Here is a 22,022-nt window from a genome sequence, read left to right as displayed (position 1 = left end):
CTTGGATGAATTTTTAATTTTTTTTTCTTGCTGAATTTCATTGTATCTTTCAGTGCAGAGATAAGTTTAAAGAATATGTTTTGTATATAGATCCTTTTTTTTTTCAAGAAGAAACATAAAGCAGCCTTTCTCAACCAGGGTGCCTAGGCACCCTGGGGTGCCTTGAGGTTTTGTTCATGGGTGCTTTGGCAAAATGTCCAAAAATTGCCCAAAACTTGTATACAATCCAGCGGGTGGAACTAGCCTACCTTTTAGTTACACAAAGCCACAGGTTTCCATTGTGCACCATTACAACCTTCTAGCCGCCTGCGTCCTGACAACCAATGACATCATCATGAGATGATGAGGAGGATGTCAGCTGCCTGCACAGCATCCTAGTTTGACCCTCCCCTGCCCCTCTGCGCCAGTGCCGGGGTTACATTAGCTCAGTAATGGAGAAAAACTGAGGGAGAAGAAAAACATTGGAATACTAGTCAGTACCAGTGTACAATTGTGTATTTGCTTTGGAAGAATAAATCCCCTCTAATGTTGGGTGTCCTACATGTGCGGTCGTTGCTGCATTATATAAAACTTTAAGAATAGTTTTTCACATTGTAGAATGGGGTACCCTGTTAAAATTATGGACAGTGTTGAGGCACCCCATTTTAGAATGGGGTGCCTCAAGGCTGTAAAATTTTAAAGGGTGCCTCGGAACTACCCAAAATTTTAAAGGATTCCTTGACAGAAAAAAGGTTGAGAAACACTGATATAAAGCATAGAGTATTTTTTTTATTTTTTTAGCCTTGTACTATATAGAAGATGCATTGAATAGTCACATTTTTTTCAACTATCAGGTTATGCTCTAGGCTTCTTTTTATACATTTACCAGGCTATTCTCTAAACTGTTGTTTACAGAAATCAATAGCTCATGCTCAAATTACACAGATAGCTATAATAATCATAGAAATAACTTTTCCCCTATTTTTTACTGTTTATAGCTCCATAAAAACTTTCAATTTGAGAAATACAGTCTGAAATCGAAAAGCTTCAGCTGTATTTTCTCTCTTGAAAATCATAGGTGCACCCTGTATTAAATGTTTATTAGCAAAATAAAGCTTTAACATAAATAGTAATAAAAATATATAAAATTTAAGTTTAGAAATATGTGCACGTTAAAAAAAAATAAAATGAACCCCAAATCTTTTTTTTTTCCTGGACATTAAAGTCCACAATGATATTTAAAGTAAATGCACTAAAAGTGTAACCTTAAAAAAGATATTTCTTTTGCTTAGAACTTGATTGTATATTAAGGTTAAAGAATATTAATATTAACTTTGGAGGAAAAAAATACCACAGTTTTGCCGGCTTTATTCTAACCTCATGAGATTCATAAACCTAGCCCAAACGTTTTATTAATTTATACCATATTTTTATCACAACAGTTACTGTGTGTTATCATTTTGGAAAATGGCAACACAGCGAGGAAATAAATTATACAATATTCTCAGAAAACATATAAAAATGGCACTGTTTCTAAGGATTACCAGATGTAATAAATGGGTGGATCTGATCCAAATAATTGCCAAGATAAAAGAAAAATAATCCAGTTGCTCTAAACCTGTAGACATAAAGGCAATTTGGACAATAAAAACAGTATTAACATCTTTGAAGAAATGAGAATGGGTGGGTGCTCTACATAGTATCAAGTTAATCCAGTCAAGTGATAAAGCATTGGAATACTGGTTGGGTAAGCCAAGTGACAATATATCCAACAGAGAATACTTTTATTCAAAGGAGTTTTCTCTGGAAATTTGCTAATTGCAAAACTATTACGTTCAGCATTACTGTAAATGTTCACCTTTAATAGAAAATACATAACATATAATATTTTTATTAAATTTTTTTAAGAGATTTGCTATATCTGTTCAATAAGTGCAGAAAAATACTTCTTGCTTCTGGCAGAAATCCATTGAGCTTGACACTTCCTGTGCAAATCTCAATCAGTGTTATCAACCCTGTGCAAATCAACTACACTTTAAAAAATACAACACTTCCCACCTACGCTATGGAGAACAAGGGGGGTGTGCTAGATTCCTGTCCTAAGTTGACAGCACTGTTCTTCTATAGACACAGAATGGTGGGTCAGTGTTGGAAGTAGGAAGTATGCTACTAAAGTAGGAAGTATGCTACTGGCAGGATCACATAGTGAAAATAAAAGGGAAACAAATGCAGCGATTGCCTCTAAGGACTGATAAACTGCAGCATATACATTTTTGTTCTTGGATTTACATATACTCTAAGCATCTTGTCCTAGTTTTCTTGGCTGGAAATACTAATTTAATGACAATGTTAAAAAAAAATTGCCAGTAATTAAATTTGCTTACAAATGCTGTTAGTGCAAAAGTGAAACACTGTTTATGCAGCGGTACATTAATCACTCAGTACAGGTGATCTTTCTTATTATCTCATAGATTCTATGAGGAATGAAAACATCATTAATGGCTGCTTTCTAATTTCTGTGTCTGCTGTTATGTCCTAAAGTGGTAATACATGAGCAATGTTCTTCAGAATAGTTATGACAAATTCATAAGATAAATACATAAGAGTGCAGCGCTTAAAAAAGTGACAAATAATCATAAGAACACAGTGAAAACTCCCTACGCGTTTTGTCACAGGTAACATCATCTTAGGCCCCCTGATAAAGGTACCTGTGACGAAACACGTAGGACAGAGCCACGCACACACGCTACTCAGCATGCACGAACGGCCGGTGGCTATTTTGGAAACTGGAAAAGTTATAATTTTTTGCCAATCAATGCCTAATGATATTTGCTTACATGTGAGTGCAATCATACTTTAAATAAATGTTGTGATTATGGTTTTACAGTATGTGGAGTGCTCTTTCTTTGCATGTTTTCCACTACAAGTCCAAGCTTTATCCTGAGTGTTTTAGCTCCCCAAATTAAGGTCCATTGTTTGGAAAATCCTTATCTGCTCTTTTGGTGATCTGGAGGAAGATTCAAGTGTCCAGCTTTCTGAATTGTTTAACAAAGCGCGATTGACCACTCTTAACAGGGGGTCATGCCTTTCTGGTAAACCTTCTATAGTAGTGGTTGGTGACACAACTGTCCTTGGATCTCTTTTGTTTCATCACAGCCTCTGGGACTTTTCTTTTATTTTTGGATGGACTATTTTTGACACACTTTTCACTGTTTTCTTATAATTATTTGTCACTTTTTTAAGCGCTGCACTCTTATGTATTTATTGTTGATTGCCTAGTATCAGGGTTTTTGTGTTCAGCTGCTATATGTTTCACATTTCATTTTTGATTATTGATTATCTATTGTGGTTCGTATTAGCGCAGGTTTATATATATACTTATTCATAAATTCAAAAGATGTTAGGAAAGTGTATGTGCCAAGGATGATCGCTGAAAAAAGAAAGGTATTTGGACTACACTCTGCCTTGCAAAAGAGTGCTGGCCATTTATTAATCTAGCAAGGAATCTATTAGTGATTGCATCATATTCATACAAACAACTGCATACTGTAAAGCTGCCCCAGAAATGGACAAGCCCAATAGGTAGTGGGACTGTTTGAAGCAACTGAAATATTTTAAAATAACTCATATGGATAAGCACAACTATAGTTACCACTTTTAACTCCAAGACAGCTAAATCTCTTCCAAGATTCTTATATAATTATATAAAATCTCATAATGTCTATGTAGTAGTCTAGCAATAATTTAACCACTTGCCCTCCAGAGTATTTACCCCCGTTCCTGACCAGGACATGTTTAGGATATGGCGCTGCATTACTTTAACTGACAATTGTGCAGTCTTGCAACACTGTACATAAATGAAATTAGTTATTTTTTTCTCTATAAATAGAGCTTTTTTTCAGTGGGATTTGATCACTTCTGCATTTTTAATTTCTTGTGCTATAAACAAAAAAAAGACTTACAAATTTTTGCTATAAAACATATCCAATATGTTAATATAGTGTGCAGAGAGATACAAAGCAGCATGTCCATGCTGACAGGAGAGAGATCTGTGTTGTGTACACACAGATCTCTCCCCTCTCAGCCCTGCTGGAAATTGCTGGCTGGGACCAAGTGATTGACATCCCCAGCAGCCAATAGTGGCACGGAAATAATGTATATATCCGTGATTTTGTGCAGCCATGCCACCCTGTAGCAGTATTTCTGCTATAGGGCAGAATGGCAACTGGTTAAAGTATATGTATAGTCACAAATTTAGTTTTAGTTTTAGATAAAGGAGGCAAAGGTTAACTGTCAAGTTTTTATTGCTCTCAGCGTCCCAGTTGAGTAAAGTCACCCTCCCTATATGCCTTGGTGACCATGTCCCTGAGACAGTAAGTGATGGGAAATCCAAACATCAGAGGTGAGGAGTAATTTTCCAATGGGTATACTTGTTTCTATAACAGCTTTCCAATGTGGGAATTCACCTTACTTTGAAGAGATTTCCTGTCACTTCCTGTTGCACCTTCAAGACAGCAAGTGATCTCCCAAACAGTATGAAAAAAAATTAACTGGTAGGTGATTTAACCCTTTCTTATATTACTGAAACATTTGGCTATACATTTTAACATTTAATGGGGCATGGAGGTTAAATGAAAAGCAGGAAAGCAAAATATTTTGTGCTAAATAAAATTCTTATTTGCTTATCCACAGACTAAGTACACATATCTTCACAAACAACCTGGTGCAGGCCAACTGAGTTTAGATAAAGAAATGCCTGTTTAGGGGTTATTAGCACAGAGAAAGTTTGGATGGATATGTTAATATTCAGCAGATTTACAAATTAATTCTTGTTCGCATAGCTAAGGGTAACCCCATGCTTGTAACTGAATTACATTTTAGTGTTACTATAGCCACAGGATTGTTTTAGAATGGTGTTAATGTTAAACAACTAATACTTTATTAAAAGTTATATCCAATGATCCTATTGAAACTAATATATGTATATGTACATTTCTAAATGTTGGTTAAGGAGCTCCCCCACAAATGTACTCACCAGATGCTGTGCCATTGGAAAGGTCGAAGTGCTGTTGGCGCTGGAACACAATGGCACCTAATGTTGCTAAAAAGAGAAAATGCCACATTTGAAAGCCAAGTCTTCAAACTGTGTAAGTAATGGTAGAAGACACCAATACCCTTTTGCAAGCAATGCCACAATCTATTACAGTCTTTGGAAGTGATTCGATATTTTTTTTTATTTCAAAGCCAAAAATGTGTATACAGTATATAGATAAAGGTCATGCTGTAATTATTGTATATCAGGAGAAATATGATATAATTTCTAATTATCTGGACAATATATATATAATTTAGGATTCACAAAAACTGAGAAACCAGAAGCAGTAATGTCTATCAATGCTTGTACTAGTTTCAGTGAAAATGCTTCTTTAATTAAGTACCTAATTACTTTTGTGAACCTAATTACTTCTTTTACAACATAGATATTTAAAATAATTCCAATTACCCTCATCAATCAAGCTTATCTCAAGTACCCCATTACATACATACAGTGCGTGTGTATGTATATATATATATATATATATATATATATATATATATATATATATATATCTGTAGCACCTTCCTATCACATCCAAATACTGGGTTGTTATGACAAGCAAAGCCCCAGCACTTCTTAACAGTGTTTGAAGCTTGGTCATTCCTTCTTGACTCTTGCACATTCCTATTAGCAAGTGAAGCTGTCCGTCATAGTAATGAGCCAATAAGTGCCTAAAATTGTAGCAGTTTTTTGCCTTCTTTGAATGACAGAGACTCCTTAAACCTTCGGGTTTGCAAAAAGTTGGAGCCCGGAAAAGCCCCCACTAGATGTTTTAATGGAATGTGAAGACCTCTCATACTGGTAACTGCATTTATGTCAGTGTTATATTTTTTTTACTTTCTACGTTATTCGAGATAACAAATAACTAAAATTTTTAAATGGAGGGGTGGCAATGACCACCCATACATCACAGGTGTTCTTTAAATAGTAAGCTCAGGCACCAAATAAGAAAAGTATTCTACTTATGCTATCCAGGCAACATGGGAACTATGCTCAGCTCAGAAATTCAATTCAATTTAGTTTTAGATGGGTGAGAACACTGTTCTGTTTATATGCTGTCTGGACAAGCTTTCTGCATCAGGAGATGTCAGCTGTCCTTCTGACTGAGAGCATCCATGGCCAGGAGAGGTTCATAGCCCAGAAAAGTGGAATTTGGAGCAAGAGTTTAGTGCAGGACTGGCAGAGGAAAACAAGTAAGTATCTGGGCTGAAAGCACTCAGGGAACAGGCTGAATGTGAATTTTGGAGAAGAGAGGGTAACAGGGACATAATATCACTAGTATGAAGATTCTGTCTCCTGACCCACTGAAGAGCACAGATCTACATGAGCAGGGTTGGACTATCCAAATTCCTCTATAAAATCAATAACAAATAAAGATCCTTCAATACCTTATCATTATTTATCATTACCCACAGACCACTATTCACAGCAACATTTTTAAACAGATAGGTGTCCCTGAACACTACAACACTATACCAAAAGCCATGGTTGACAGGCTGTAGTCCCAGTATGCAATTTTTCAATTTTGACTGCAGAATAGTTTTAAATAACTAGATAACATAAAAATAACTAAAGATTCCTAGTATGGAAACTTGAAATACTACAAATGTTTCTTGTGAGGAAGAATTACATTTTAATTCAGCTTGTTAGACTTCTTGTTAAAAAAAAACTCCATAATAAAGCATTGATCTATCCTGTATGTTATTATAAAGTACATATTCCTTTTATCATCTACCCTGCATTCACATGATGTGGATGTAATTTTGTTCAGCAATGGAATGCTTCATAACTCATCCAGACCTGAACATTGCATAGATTGTTCACATAGTAGTACTGGACAGGTTGGTCAATACCTCATTTGGTATTGTAATAACTCTAAAGTCAAAATCGTTTTAGTTCTGGATAGAATGGGAAAGGGTTGTAATCTCTATCAGGCTTTTTTGCTACCTGCGGCTACATTAGGAAAGTTGTTTCTCGCTTCCTGCCTATAGGAAGTAGGTAGAAATCTCTCAATCAATGACAACACAGCAGTAAAATCACTTCTTTGTACACTGGGGGAAGGCTAAAATCTCTGCCAGCCTATTTATCACAGCCTGTGTTCCTTTTAGATACTCCCCCCTCATCTCCTGCCATAGTGAAAATATTGTCACTTAGACAGGAAGTAAGGGAAATTTAATAAGAAACATAATGCAAAAAAACTAAGAAAATATGGAGTTCTGCTTCACTTTTTGGTTGACCTGCACTATGGTGTATGGAAAAATGCAATCTACCACATATGGACCAGAGGAACAATGCATGGCAAATATATTTGTGTCCAACAATTCCAGTCAAAATATTTAAAAAGCATTTACTAAACTATATTTTCCTTTAACATTTATATATATTTTTTATTTAGTGATCTAGTTATCTGAGTTTCTACTACAAACTGAAAAATGAAGGCTTGTATTGAAAGTGATGGACTAGAAGTTCTCAGGGAGGTGGGTAGAGTGTGTAAGTGTGACTGCTTACTCAATGCACATGAGTTTTCTCAAGAGCAGGCATTCCAGGAATAAGGGGTGGGTTTGCAAACCTTATCTGAAAATCTATCTCTTCAGGGAAGCCTATCCTGCCCTCAGCTAACAATGGAATCTTCTATTCCTCCTATAAGTCCATCCCCCACAGTTATTACCTTTTGTACCACTATCCCCTCCGTCTTAGATTGTAAGCTCCAAAGAGCAGGGCCCTCCTAACCCTCTTGTATTGAACTGTATTGTTGCTGTATTGTCTCCCGTTATATTGTGAAGCACTGAGCAAACTGTTGGCGCTATATAAATTCTGAATAATATTAATAATAATACAAACAGGGAAGACTGTTCCTTTATAAAAGTAATGTTCACAAATGTAATTAATAAAGTAAATCTGTATTCAAATCATAAGAAAAAATGGTGTTTATTTGTTTTGTTTCCCCTTGCACATGAGTGGATATTCAAAATGAAAACAGCATCTCTGCATTTAATAAGCAAAGAGAACTCTTCCCTAGCTAAAGAACCCCGTCATGGATGTAGGACTTCAGGTTTATTGAAGTATTGTCATCCTATGTACAGTATACACCTACATAATAACAGTGCTACCTGGATCCTAAGAACAGGCAAATTACAGATCCTTTAAAGTGGTACAATATTTCATCCGAGCTACTGTAATGTCCATTCACATTTAATTTTATTTCAAATGAGATTGTAAATGCTTTCAGAGATATACATTAGAGTTCACGATAAAAAGAAAAAAAACATTGACATGTTGCCACAATGTAAGCAGGATATTCTCAAATAACTCTTCTTTTACTGGCTCCCTTGCCCATATCAGACAATGTAGGTCACCTTTTTTTACAAGGCTTTTCCTGCAGGCTGCACAGTTATAGAGGTGCCACTGGTAAGTTATGTGAAAAAAAGAACAGCTGTTTAATAACATGCTATCACAAGCACCTGCACTGCAGCCTCAAGATATGTAACATTAATACTTGGGTTTACACAATCTGCTTGGAAATGTAGGCCTATGGGTATGTGAAAACTAACAGTTTAGTTTGTTTGTGACAATTCCCAGAATTAATGAAAATTAAGCAAAAATTGAATAGAATAAACAATGTATATTGCATACATGACATTTTTTAACCCTTGCATAGCCTATAGTTGTATATCACAATAAAGTTAGGCCAGTGTTTGTAATTCATTATCTCATCTGAAGATCTCTTTCCATTGTTTTTTGTTTTTTTAGGAAAATAGTAATTGATTGCTATGAAAGAAAGGTTATAAAAAACGTAACTGCCTTGTATGTACACGAGCTGAAAGTATGTACACCCTGACAATGAACTCTTATTTGCTACCTTTCAGTCTGTTGTTTATACCATTTAACTTGTTTTGTTATATCTTTTTGATAAATATCTGTTGAAAATGTCAGATATTCAGTGCTGTCCTGTGCCTTGTGTTATCGTATAGTAAAACGCATGGCAAAACCTTATTTTTTTTTAGTTTTGGATAGAGTGGAGAGGGATTATAACCCTTGTCAGTTTTTATTGCTGTCTGTACCCCAATTAGGGACATTTACTCTCTCTTATTGTCCTGTTTACCATTATGATTGGAAGTGAAAGTAAAAGAAAACCCCAAATTTTGGGTTTTCCGCAGAAAAGTAATAGAAATCTTCCAATGGGGACACTAGTTCTGGAGACCAGGGGGTCCCCTAAGGATTCCCTTAACTTGCATGGATTTGCTTTCACTTCCTGTTTAGCTATAGGACAGAACATAAAGGGAAATCTCCAAAATGGGACAGAGATGGCAAAAAAAGATCTGATAGGAATTATAACTCTCCCTTGCTCTACCCAAAATGAAAAAGATTTTGACAATAGTTCTGCTTTAAGAAGTCTAATTGGAACTCTTATCTTTTTATCTTGGAAGTACTTAATGATTATTGTCTATGTTGTAGGGATGAGAAAGCGGATGAGTTTCAGTAGTTCAGCAAAAGCAAATTGGGCAGGGCTGACACCACTCAGCCCACAAAAATGTCATGTGTTGTCAGTCCACAACAGGACTTAAGGGCAGATTGCCTTTCTGGCAGATCAACATTCAACAGGCACTTTTCTGTACGTACAGGATCTTTAAAGGATAAACATGGGGACATGTGCATAGAAAGCAGAATGTTTTTTGTTATTATTTTACCCGGACATTTTAAGGTACCCATAGACGTGAGATTATTGTCTCCTGATTTAACCAATTATGGTCTGTACATGAAACATTCTGATGTCTACGGGAAGCAAACAAAAAGACCCCAAATACTCCCTCAATATGTAATATGAATCTACCAAATGTATCACATTAAGTGAAATCATTATTATATACAAAACCTCTAATCCTTGTAGTGTCACTGGAGAATTTCTGAGCTATGTAGAAACACTCTGGCCGAGTCATAAAGGAAGAATCAAAAACTGCTTAACAGAGATCTTCTTGAGCCAATCACAATTGTTTCTCTGAGATAAGACTAGTGCACACACAGGGTACAATGCTGCCCAAAAGGAGGTACAGGCAGTCCTTTCATAATGGGTCCCTTTGGGCCCTACAGTATTACTGGGAAACGGCAGCCTGGGCTCTATTGAGCATGCTATAAGCTTGGGAAGTGGATTGTGAACTTACAACAACAGGACCCAACAGCACCAATAAAATTCTCTGCTTTCTGAGCTGTCCCCAACTAAATTTGCTAATCCTGCTCTGTGACAGCAGATAACCACAGGAAGGGTAATGCTCACTATTTGCCGACTGCTCATGAAGCCTTGCGCTAAGCACGCAAAAGTGTAAAAAAGCAGCATGGCTCGAGAAAAAAAGTGGAAATGAGCATTGCCCAGCTGTGCGCAGCAACACAGGTCCAGTGCTTTTTGGGATGGTATTTGGGGAAGGAGGAGGTTGGACTGTTGGTGTCCGCTTTAAAAGGAGTCTGTTACTCAATCTCATTTTGGCTTTTCCACCGTTTGGACCCTGTGGCACATGCCGTGCTATGTACATCAAGGTTGCTTCCATGTGACATGCATGGGCAGCTATTTCGTTGCTGCTTACTGCTGTCCCCGCTCCCCACCCCCTTCTCTTTTCTTTTTTTCTCCTTCAATACCATTTACACTGGCCCCTTCTTTTATTTTTTATTCTGGTCCCCCCCCCCCCTTTTTTCTCTCTCTCTCTCTTCGCTTTTCTTTTTCTCTCTCTTTCTCCTCAATTACAATTTATCGTCTTGGTAGTGCAGAGTTCTTTCATATTGGTCCGTACACTGTGCCAGGGGATACCCCCCCCCCCCGGCAATCTGTTACGTTCTACCTCCGTGATATCGATTGATCCTTTCCTCCCGCTGTTATATTGCACTATCTTTATTTATCCCCATGGATCACAACTACCTCTCTGATGTTTTTCTTTTGTTACCGTATTTGTATGTGTTTTTTATATTTACTATGCTCTGCTTGTTAAATTTATATAAAATAATAAAGACAAATTTGCCTTTAAAAGGGGTCTGTTCTTATGGTGGGTGTTTGACTCCAGGCAGCCTTTGAAATATTAAAGGTGAATCCACTTCATTTGAGCTGAGTGTAATGGACAATGAGAGCATGACCTTACATCTGCCTCCCATACAGCGCTCATAAAGTATTGTGTCAAGCAATCAAGGTGTTTACAGTCTGCAGATACTGTATAAACTGTATTTCCATACTTTGCTTCACTAACTGCAACTTTTTTCTGACATTAGTTGTTGCATGGTAACATGATGGAAGTGGTCAGGCCAGTTACAGTGTAAATTATCTGTAGTATTTTAATAAAAGTGAATGTAAACCCACTCATTAAATTTCATATAAGCTTCTTTTTAATATTTTTCTAATGACAGTATTCACGGGCCATTGGAAAGGTAAATCATCTTTTTTGTCTCTTTCAGGGATGCATGGCTTCAAAATATATAGTGGCATTTCAATGTTAGAGATCATGTCGAGAAGACTGTATGGGGACCCATGATTTGTAATGGTGGTGCTTCATGGGTATCTGCTCAAGGCAGAAAAAATTATGTTAGAATATATAGCCTTGTCTCTCTGGCATCCTCACAAGAGACATAACATATAATATAAGACTAAGTGAAATGTTTGGGTATTTTATCCCCACTTGTTGCAATGGTCTTAAACTATCAGTAGGGATGGTCATTTGGATCAGCAACTGGCCAGAAAAATCTGCCCTTCAGTGAACCACTAAAGGAGACATTGGTACTCTTTACTAGTTCCCCTGCCGAATACCTTTTATATTTTAAAAAGATGTTTATTCATGAATGTAAAATGCATATTTATAAGCAGGTCAGAACACAAAATTGGTTGTAGGTATATTTTTTTCTTATGAATGTACTGTAATGTAAAGTTATACATGCAACGATATTCCCAAAGTCACATGCTAATAATTAAAATCTAATAGTTCAGCACATTTATGGAAGCCATTGGGGATTCCTTTTTTTCCCTCAGATTATGTACGGTTCTTTGGTATTTGTTTTGTGGACCTTGGATCCCAACAGTCCAACAGGCCTTGAATCTCAAGCAGTAATTTCTACTAGCCTCATATAGAATGTTCCCAGTCTAACACTATCTTCTGCAGCATGTCGCCATTCTCCTACCAAACATGTATACTGTCTGCAGTCTCCAACCATCATTTCCTACAGTATGTTGACTGCCTCTGACATCCCTCTTTACCAATATACTAAATATTATGTGCAGCCCTTTGGGGGCAAGCTGAGGCCCCCTTTACCTTGTACACTGACAAGTACTGTTGTGGAGAATTTTGGGCAGGATTGCTGCTTCCTGTGACATCAATGTCCTTCTGAAGAAGCACTCTTCACTTCCTGACTAGGACCTTCCCTAACATTGAAAAATAACTTCCTTATCATGTCATAATGCCACGTGCCTTCTTACAGTAATCAAAGAAGGGTCTCCAATGATCCTATGCACTATGGATTCTGAACAGTGGGTCAGGAATCACATACTCCAGAATATAAACAGAGATAAGTGATGGCATAAAAAGACCAAGTGGTCCATCAAGTCTGCCTTTTTTTAAAACATGTTTTTGAATGTTTTTTTTTGTATGTTTGTTTGTTTGCTTTTCTGTTAAGATCTATGTTTGTTCCACGTATGTTTGAAGCCACTTATTGTTAACTGACTCACTTCCTCTGGAAGTTTATTCCAAGCATCAACTACTCTTTCAGAAAAATAATACTTTCTAAGATTAGTTTTGAACTTTCCTCCTGTTAGTTTGAGGTCAACTCCCCATGATCTTTGTTTCACATTGAAAATACAACCCTCTTGAACCTTATTAACCCCCTAATGTATTTAAAGTATAAAATGTTTCAATCAAGTCTCCCTTTTCTCTTCTTTCCTATAAACTGTACATATAAAGAATGGAGCATGAGAACCCTAAGTTAACTAGTAATGGGTACAATAAACCTTTGAATAATTCACTACATGTTTTAAGTGCAGAGCTTAAAGTAGAACTAAACCCTCCTATACGTTACAGCCAAGGAAGCTGCCATCTTAGCCTCTGTTTGATCTGCAGTTACCATAGTGCTGCACATGTGATCAGTCACGACATCAGTCATTGGTGGCTTGACAGTTCGGTTCAGATCACAAGCAAATGTGACAGTTATCATTCATGGCATGCCGTGAATGTAACTTTTTTGGAACAGATTAGAAAAATCATTAAAGGATATGTTTTCCTTTGGGAGCATGCTACACATCCCATCTGAGTGGATCATGTAATGTGTTCTCGCTACTGAAACCTCTCCCCAATTCCCCTTCTAATTGTGACAGCATGACCGCATCATTTATACACAGAGTTTCATAAATTAATGAACTACAAGTACAAGCCATCAGGGCTAGCAGCTTGTAGTTCTCAATAAATTACCAGGGCATTGGTGAGTAGTTTAATTCAGTAACTGCCTGCCCGTACGAGATACAGACAAAGAGCTACACAGACAGTCTGCAAAAGACTGAGATTGCACCAAGGATCTGCTGATCGCAGGTGCCTTGCTTTACAGGTTCCTAAAAAAAAAATGAATGCACATTTATTTTACCTGCAAAAAGAAGTGTTCTTTTTTTCTTTTAGAAAGGTTAACCTATCCTTTTGAAACATGTTTCAAATGGTATCCTTTTGAACCATAGATAAATAGTTTATATTCAGATGACCATTAAAGGAATCACTTTGACAATACTTCTTTTCAGCCTCTAACAGCTATTTTCCGTTTGTACATTACAAATGTACTATCACCTATATTGAGACCGTTTTCATAGATGAAACAGTTAAATTAATTTTTATCATGCCACAAACTACAGAATAAAAAAGCCATTATGACTAGACAACTTGCACTTTAATAATATCACATTATATACTGGCGCACCAGTCACAGGTGCGATATAACAAGATTTCGAAACATGATTCATGGCTACGATTTACACAAGGTCATATCAAATGCTGAGCCATAACCTTAATTCTACTCCTCCACTTCAGATCTCCGAATGTTTTCAAATCTAATGTTTTCATTCACTAAACCACCACACTCCCCGACTGGCTTTACACCAAGAAACTATGTCAAGCCTTTTGAAGTCAAAATTAATTGTACCTGAAGTGAAGCACAGCAAGGTCACTTGTGCTGGGATCACATTCTAATACTGTATGAAGACTTGGTGAAAACCACAAATCTAATAATGGTCTTTCAGAATTCAGAAACATGTTGTTGTTAAGGTATATATCACATTGCCCAAGGGCTGTAACTTGATTCTTTTATAACACAGACAATCATCTCTTCTACCTAGAGAAATACAGTTTAGTACGTAGCGACAGTCAAAAACTGGCCTTTCTATAATCACTTCATCTGACATTGACCGCAACCTTATTTTCATGTCAACATAAAATCTTTGTTACTCACTGCCAGTAATACAGTTTCTTCTATAGGACTAGCAAATGACTGCACAACCTATGTGCTTTTGTATAAAAGCAATCATTAAAAGAGAAAGAGAGAATTTAACCCCTTGGGGCAGGCGCTTCCCGGCCCTTTAAGGGTTTCAGAAGCCTGGAGGCGGGGCGGAGTTTTAGGGTCATGTGACCACTGTGATCCGCTGTCATGGCGGTCACATGATCGGGAAAGGTCCCGATCAAAAGAGGAGATCGGGACCTTTCAATGAGTACTGGACAAGTGCGCTGGGAGTGCACAGGGCGCACGCTCTGAGCACATATGTTTTTCTTAATTGCACGCAAATGTGCGGCCCCTCAGCATCAAGGCCCAGATGCCGGGAGGCCACACATTTGCATGCGGCCGACGTCAAGAGGTTAAGGGAACACATCGTGGCTTGCATTTCTTTAGGAGGGCTCTTTGTGTAAAGTTGTCGATAATGATAAAGAATAAATACAAATGCGCCACACAAAGCAATACAATTACAAAAATGAGAATTTCACATAATAATAGTAGATTAACATTCACTTAAATGCATGGTTTATTTGATTTAAATCAAGTTGATTTAAATCATGATTTAAATCACTAGTGAAATGGCTTGATTTAAATCATAATGTCAATTGTCATCTCTGGCTCCTCCTCTGACCCGCTGTTTAGTCATCGCCAGTCCCATTCACTTTAATGAGACAGCTGGTGATGCAGCAGTGACACAACAAGGTGAGGAACGTGGCGGCAGCAGGTGAGTGGATGCCCGCTAACAGGCGCTGCCATGATGGATCTAAAATGGCAGGTGCTCTTTAATTGTAAGGAATCCGACTCAGTCTTGCTAGTAGTTAGAATCTTTAATACTTGTAAACCAAATCAAGATTTCCTTTTTTAGGATAATAAGCTGTCAGGTTAGTAAAACAACGATATCAGAACCAATTTTAGGTTAATAGGTTAATCACACATAGTTGGAGAACTACTCAAATTCTTTTATTTCATGATTTTTCTCATGGTTACTGTGAAATTTTGTGAATGCATCAATGCAGTGCATGTTATCTCAGCTTGCAGAGCTTAGATTCATTGAATGAGTTTACCAAAATTTTAAATACTGCAGAATATACAACCTCATGCTACATAACTAAGCTCAATTTCATGCTGAATAAACTGAATTATTAATGTATCTAAAAATCTATCTATCTAGAAAACTATCTTTAGATATATTTTTACTCCAAACACATTTTATTAAAATAAATTTGATAAAAATAAAAAAATCTGATTTAAATTAAAAAATTTTTATCCACCCTGCTTAAATGTAGTATGGTTAAGATCAGTATAGTAAGTAATACCACCCAAAAAATAGTTTTTTTTTTAAAGGATTTAAAATAATATCATACACAAATTGTTAGCAACCTGGATTTGATTTTACTGTAAGATTAGTGTTGGTCATTTTCAACCAGAGCAGCTAGCTGATACTTTTTTGTCTACTTTAAATTCAATAACACTTCAAATCAATGTATTTACATTATGCTTTTTAGTTCCTGATAGTGGAATTACAAAGAGCTGCAGAATTTCTAAGAAAATGTTTACAGACCGTTAAGAGATCTAAAGAATTGATAAGAAATACACACAGAGATCCATATGCTGATTAATAAAATGATTCTGAGAAGCCTAATTATTGGGAAGGTTTTGTTGACGTTTTCTAGGAAATGTCCTCAACCTGAATTGCAGCAGTTATTTATCTCTAAGCACTTGGCCTAACACCCTATAACTGAAACACCCTAGACTACAACAGTTTTGCAAATGATATCAATCTTATTATATGTTATATATGTTAAATAGAGTTTTGTTTAGTTAAAAAGAAAATAACTAAACGTATGTGCATTTTATATTGATTGTGAGTTGTTCACAGTCAGTTCTTACAAAAAATGGATTTATTACAATTCTGTTGAAGTGCTACATTCTCTATAATAACTTCCTCTTTTCAAGTGAAAATGAAAAGTTCTCTATCACATGATGCATAACACTGTATGAAGTAAAAACTGTCAGTGTCACCAATAGAAACCAATCCAAATTTTTCCCTCATGTTTATTCAACATAGAATTGGCTCTTCCCTTTAAATACAAAAATACATAAGGCCTGGGGATCACTAGTGTACTTGGATACTGATGTTTTCTGAACTACATTCAAATTTACAAAAAATAGCACATGCACAATAAATGAGTATTTATTTTGTAAACATAAATGATCATATTTTTGTAATCATAATTACCACATTTTCATATGTAAACACATATTTCATTAGTAAAATAAATGATTGCCTTTAGTATTATAAGTAGCAGCTGTTTACAGCACTGGGAGGACAAACTGTTTAAAATGCTCACATTCCAAAAAATATATTTCTTGTCCTACAAGAACCAAATCATCTTCATTTGAAATTATGCAGCTAGCATGGCAGATCATTGCCTTTAGCCAACAATCAACAGCTTCAGCTGCTTTCCCTTTCTTCAATCTATCTTTAGCGAAGTCAACCCTCTGAGGCTCAACGCTGCACATGAAATCACTTTTCAAGAACACGACAGGGTGGCTTCCACGTTCTCTATGAACTGCTCTTCCCTCAGGCAGCAAAGCAATAACTATCTTCTTGCACAGTAATCAGTGGGAGGTTTTGGCTCTTGCCTGGCATTCCTGCACCCAGTTCGCTAAGACTTCAGACAGGAAAAGACAAATTCTGTATATTAAATCTTCTCAATGTTAAATAAGACAAAGCAAAATGAAGTCTAGATTTTTTTTTTATTATTAAACAAGCAGAGCTACAAATAGTCATTGCATTTCAAAACTAGGAGAATCTTGCTTCAAAGCAAGTATGTGCACTCTTTTTATTAGTGATGCACAATCATCATTAATAGCTTAAAGAAACATAATCATAATATACAGTATATAGAAAAGGTGACTATTACCTATCTATCTATCTATCTATCTATCTATCTATCTATCTATCTGTCTATGTATCTCTCTATCTCTCTATTTATCTATCCTCCATAAGCAGTGTTTGTCAAAGTTTTGTTTTTTGGACTCACTCCAAAGACATGCTGGTAGGTGAATTGATTCCTATCCAAATTGGCCCTAGTATGTATGAATGTGAGTTAGAGACCTTAGATTGTACACCCCTTGAGGGTTAGGGACTGTACAATATATATGGCCCTGAAACTGCCAGCTGCAGTCCTGTATCTCTGTGCATTCCACACTGGCTCTTTCTGTTATCACACATCATACAAACTTTTCCCAATGTAACCCTGCAAATCTCTGGCCGCTTGCCTGCTAAACTCTGCTAGTAGGTTTCACCAACCATATCTCCAGGCACCATCCTACACTGATGCCTCTGATGATGATGATGATGATGATGATGATTAGGATGATGCAATGCCTGCAGTTCTGGGCCACTTGTGAGTGCACTTGTCATTTTTAATCTCATGTTTTAATAAATCTATACTTAGATGGTCGAACCCTTTTCTCTTCCCTCTTTTTGTGCATTAGTGTAGGGGTCTCCAGACTTTCTAAGCAAAGTGCCAGTTTACTGTCCTGTATGCTTTTGGGGGGCCAGGCTGTGGCCAGTGGGAATAGAATATGCTCCAGCATCAGTGCCCCATCATTGGTTTTAATGGAAGGAATAATGCCCCATTGTGATATAAATTAAAACAATAGTGCCCCATTGATGGTGTCAGTAGGGGGAATGGTACTCCATCGTTGGTGTCAATTGGTGGAGTAGTGCCCAAAGCACCAGATAATGGCAAGCAAAGGGCAACATTCAGCCCCTGGGCTCTACAGTTTGGAGACCACTGTAGTAGTGTTTAGAGGATTTGCCTGAACTAAAGAGGAGCTGCAGCCATTTCATAACTGACTATTTATACACATTTTAGAAAAAGGCTACTATCATAGTGTGCCATAGAAATATTATGTTAAGTTTTGTTCTTTTCACAAATCTTCTCTGGCACAACAAGGGCTAACAACTGAAGGAGGCATGCCAATTTTAGTAAAGGTGTACAGATGCCTCATTGTCCTGGTCATAGTAAGAAGATCTCTTAATTGAAAATTATTAGCTTTGACAGCAAGGTAAGAAAAAAAATAAAAATTGTAAATAACAAAGCCAAACTACCTATTTTATTTTGAAAGAAAAGCAGATCAATGGAGATTTATTGGCAAGGCAAAGCACTGCAAAACAAGAGCATGAATATAGACTTACAATAAAATTGTAGCTAAATTTGCCCCTACTCATATGTAGCACAGTGCCACTTTAAAATATGTTTCAATCCACTCCCTAAAGACTGTGTTTTAGGTGGAAAACGGACACAAGAAAAAAGATAAATCTGTCACAGTGGTTTAAAAAATTGTTGTACAGACTATGTAGGGCTGCAAGCAGAGACTGAAAATACACATAAAATCTCTATTGCAAATCCTGCTGCTAAGAAGCTTGATGAATTGGGTTTATTTACTAAAGTGGTAGAGACTGCTTACTTAGTCTAATAAATAAAGCAAAGGTATATTCAACACAATTATTCAATCATGTTCAAGCAAACATAGTGCTTTTTTTATTTTCCTTACACATAATTGGGAATGTAAATTAATATAGCCTCAATATATATACTAAGCTATATGAACTTTTCACAGTGAACATATACTGTATTCTGCTACATGAACAGCCTCTACTCCTACATTGTAAAAATTAACTGCACTGAGTTGCTATAATTTGGAAAAAAAAAAACTAATAATGTGATTTTCCAGAAAGCAGTCGCTTCTTACAATAGATTTATTCAACACAACATTATATGGACATTGTATAGTGTTTGCAATTCATACATTAATGCTATATTACCATGTCTACCGATGCAATACAATTGTAAATTTCTGATCCTCAGGCATTTTCATTATTGCCGTATAAATAAAAAACACCTATAGACTTTTATAAATAGGCAACTAATATGCACCGGCAGATTATACCAGTCAGACTGATAAAAATTAAAGGAACATCATATGCTGCTTTTTCCCACATCCAAGTATGGTATATACTCATGTTCTTAAACAGATATTTTTTGCATAGTAAAATTCACTAAGCACAAAAGGTGAAAGCAATAGGAAAAACACTTTTTTCCTTAAACAGCCTTATTGCATTGCAGAACATTAATTAAGCTTTAATTTATAGTTATTGAACCCTATATTATTAAAGAAAACCTTATTAAGATTCTTATTTCCTTAAAATTTGTTTCAATGTTTCTGCAAAGTATTACCAAAGTATTTTGGAAGAGCAAATAATAAGACAATCAGCAATTCAAATACATGACTAATAAAACCTGCTTGTGGCTTTATCTCTACATCTCAGGCTGCAAAAACATACATTTCTTAGCTTTCATAGGTCATAAAAGTACTCTAAAACAGGGGAATTTATTCCCTCAAAACCGATGTGAGGTATTAGTCATCTGAATCATTCTTGTGGTATAGTTATGACTAAGGGTGCAGTCCAACCCTGTAACATACTGTCAGCAATTTAGAAGTGTCCTCACCTAGCAAAATCACCCTAGCTGTGCCATACACAGCATTGTGTGCTACCAGTCTATATTTGCAGATATCAGCTTCAAGTTTTAGGAGATTACTATTTAAGAACTTAAATCGTATAACATGACTGTCAAGCAAATGACTGACAAGCAATATGTGACAGTGTGATGAGCGTAGACAAAACATAGTACAGAAAATGAATATCATTGGTTGGTCTTACCATCTGGAGGCATCAAGACTTTGTTATTTTGAGTACACCAACCAACAGGGTGCAGATCTGCAGTCATGACATCACACCAGAAGTCTGCCCTGCGATCTTCTCCATAGCCACAATACCTCAGCAGAAGTAACTGTCCACATGTTGTAATTATAGTTGCAACCCAGTATGTATCTGGACTATTCTTATTGGCCACTTCCAGTTTCATTCCTGGTTGGAAGCTGCTCTGAAGACTAATTTCCACCTAATGAAACATAAAGAAGTAAAAACTAATTGGAAAAATTTTTTAGTTAAGCCCATTACTTACCTGGCAGAAAATAGTATAACCTGATTAATATTAAACCTGAGAATCAGGTAAATATAAAAAAAAATATAGTTTTGTATTTAAATAAATTATCACATATATTTAAAATACAATTAGTACAAGTACTTGATTATTTAGCTTTTTTGCAATGCTCTGTAAAGTAGCACTAAGAGATTTGGAAATGAAGGGGAGCACTGGAAGCAAATCAGAGCTCTATTGCTTCTGAAAAAGGCACAGAATAGGACAGCACAGTGAATACCCCTGTACCTTTACTGTCCAATGGGGTGGGTCTTGGACCAGCATATACAGTACGTGCTCTCTGCAGCAATATGAAATCTTATATTGGCTATACACTAGGCTATATGTGCCATGTCCAGCCAATTTCACCATCTTTCAATTACAAATATTATGATCCAGATCAATCCATTGGCATCCAACCACCATCAGTTCTGGCTGTTTCATTTGGATAAAACTGTTGGTGTTGAGTTGCTTCGATGCGTTCAGTCATCTTCATTATCAATAGCTAGTTGAATCAAAGGTTCCTTTATATATTTTTAGGATTATTATATTTTTTTATATAGTGCTCACCCCCAGGGGCCACTGAGAATATGTCAGGTCTCCCTTACTAATACAGATGCTCCCTGTCACAAGCACAGTTCCATGCACACCAACAATACAGGCTCAATCTGGGGGATGTCTTTATAGAATTTATTTGTGAGTAAATTGAAACAGGAGAGGTGTTCAGGATACTCAAAAACTATCAATGAGAGGACAAATGTCCAGCACATATCCATATAGATACAGGCACACATGAAAGTCCCACAGTATTTCTTGCTCACAATGTCCCAGGAGCTAACTGCAATCCACCTTCCACAGGTAGTTCCTCAATGAAGTAGATAAATGATCCTCCTGCAGAACATGACTCAGGACAGTGCCAAAAATCTATTAGTAATCTCCTTCAGGCCCTCATTCCAGCACTTGCTGAGGCCAAAATTGTAGTTGTTCCACTCTAGTTGTTCCAAGGGGCAGCAGCCCCAGAAGAACTGGCAAACATTTATCATCTCCCCAGCCACCTTCTGAATGCTTCCTTTCAGGGATCGGCTGAGGCAAGCTAAATATCCATCCTGGACATTTTATGCTCCCTGCCCTATATTCTGGAAGCTTCTCCCAGAAGCAGGTGTGAAAAATCAAACACCCAGCTAGGAAATCCTGGCCAGTCAAAAACAATAGATTACTGCTCCACAGTGAAGTTAAAAACAAAATTTAGCCTAGCAGCCTAACTAAAGGAGGGTGCTACATATATCTATATAAATATCTATCTATCTATCTACTAATCTATCCAATATATATATATATATATATATATACACACACACACACACACGTGACTCTACACACTAAAAACATGTTTACATAAA

The 22,022-nt window shown here is 36.5% G+C and overlaps 1 protein-coding gene across 3 annotated transcripts in view; it reads right to left on the bottom strand.

Moving 5' to 3' along the window:
• LOC149462367 (scm-like with four MBT domains protein 2) overlaps positions 1-22,022 on the bottom strand; it is a 245,553-nt gene that overhangs the window by 102,310 nt on the left and 121,221 nt on the right. For 2 of the 3 annotated variants that reach the window (XM_089676863.1, XM_089676862.1), the window contains exons 4-5: positions 20,304-20,544; positions 5,015-5,080 (exon numbers count right to left, since the gene is read on the bottom strand). In XM_089676863.1, coding sequence (XP_089532989.1) covers positions 5,015-5,080; positions 20,304-20,544 — 307 coding nt within the window. The remainder of the gene's footprint in view (positions 1-5,014; positions 5,081-20,303; positions 20,545-22,022) is intronic. The other variant, XM_089676865.1, reaches the window with a different exon arrangement.

The sequence above is a fragment of the Staurois parvus genome, unplaced genomic scaffold, assembly GCF_062004578.1.
Source record: "Staurois parvus isolate SC_StPar_1 unplaced genomic scaffold, SC_StPar_1.0 ptg000175l, whole genome shotgun sequence".
NCBI lineage: Eukaryota > Metazoa > Chordata > Amphibia > Anura > Ranidae > Staurois > Staurois parvus.
Note: the sequence above shows the minus strand (reverse complement) of the source record. Positions and strands in the feature narration are given on the sequence as shown.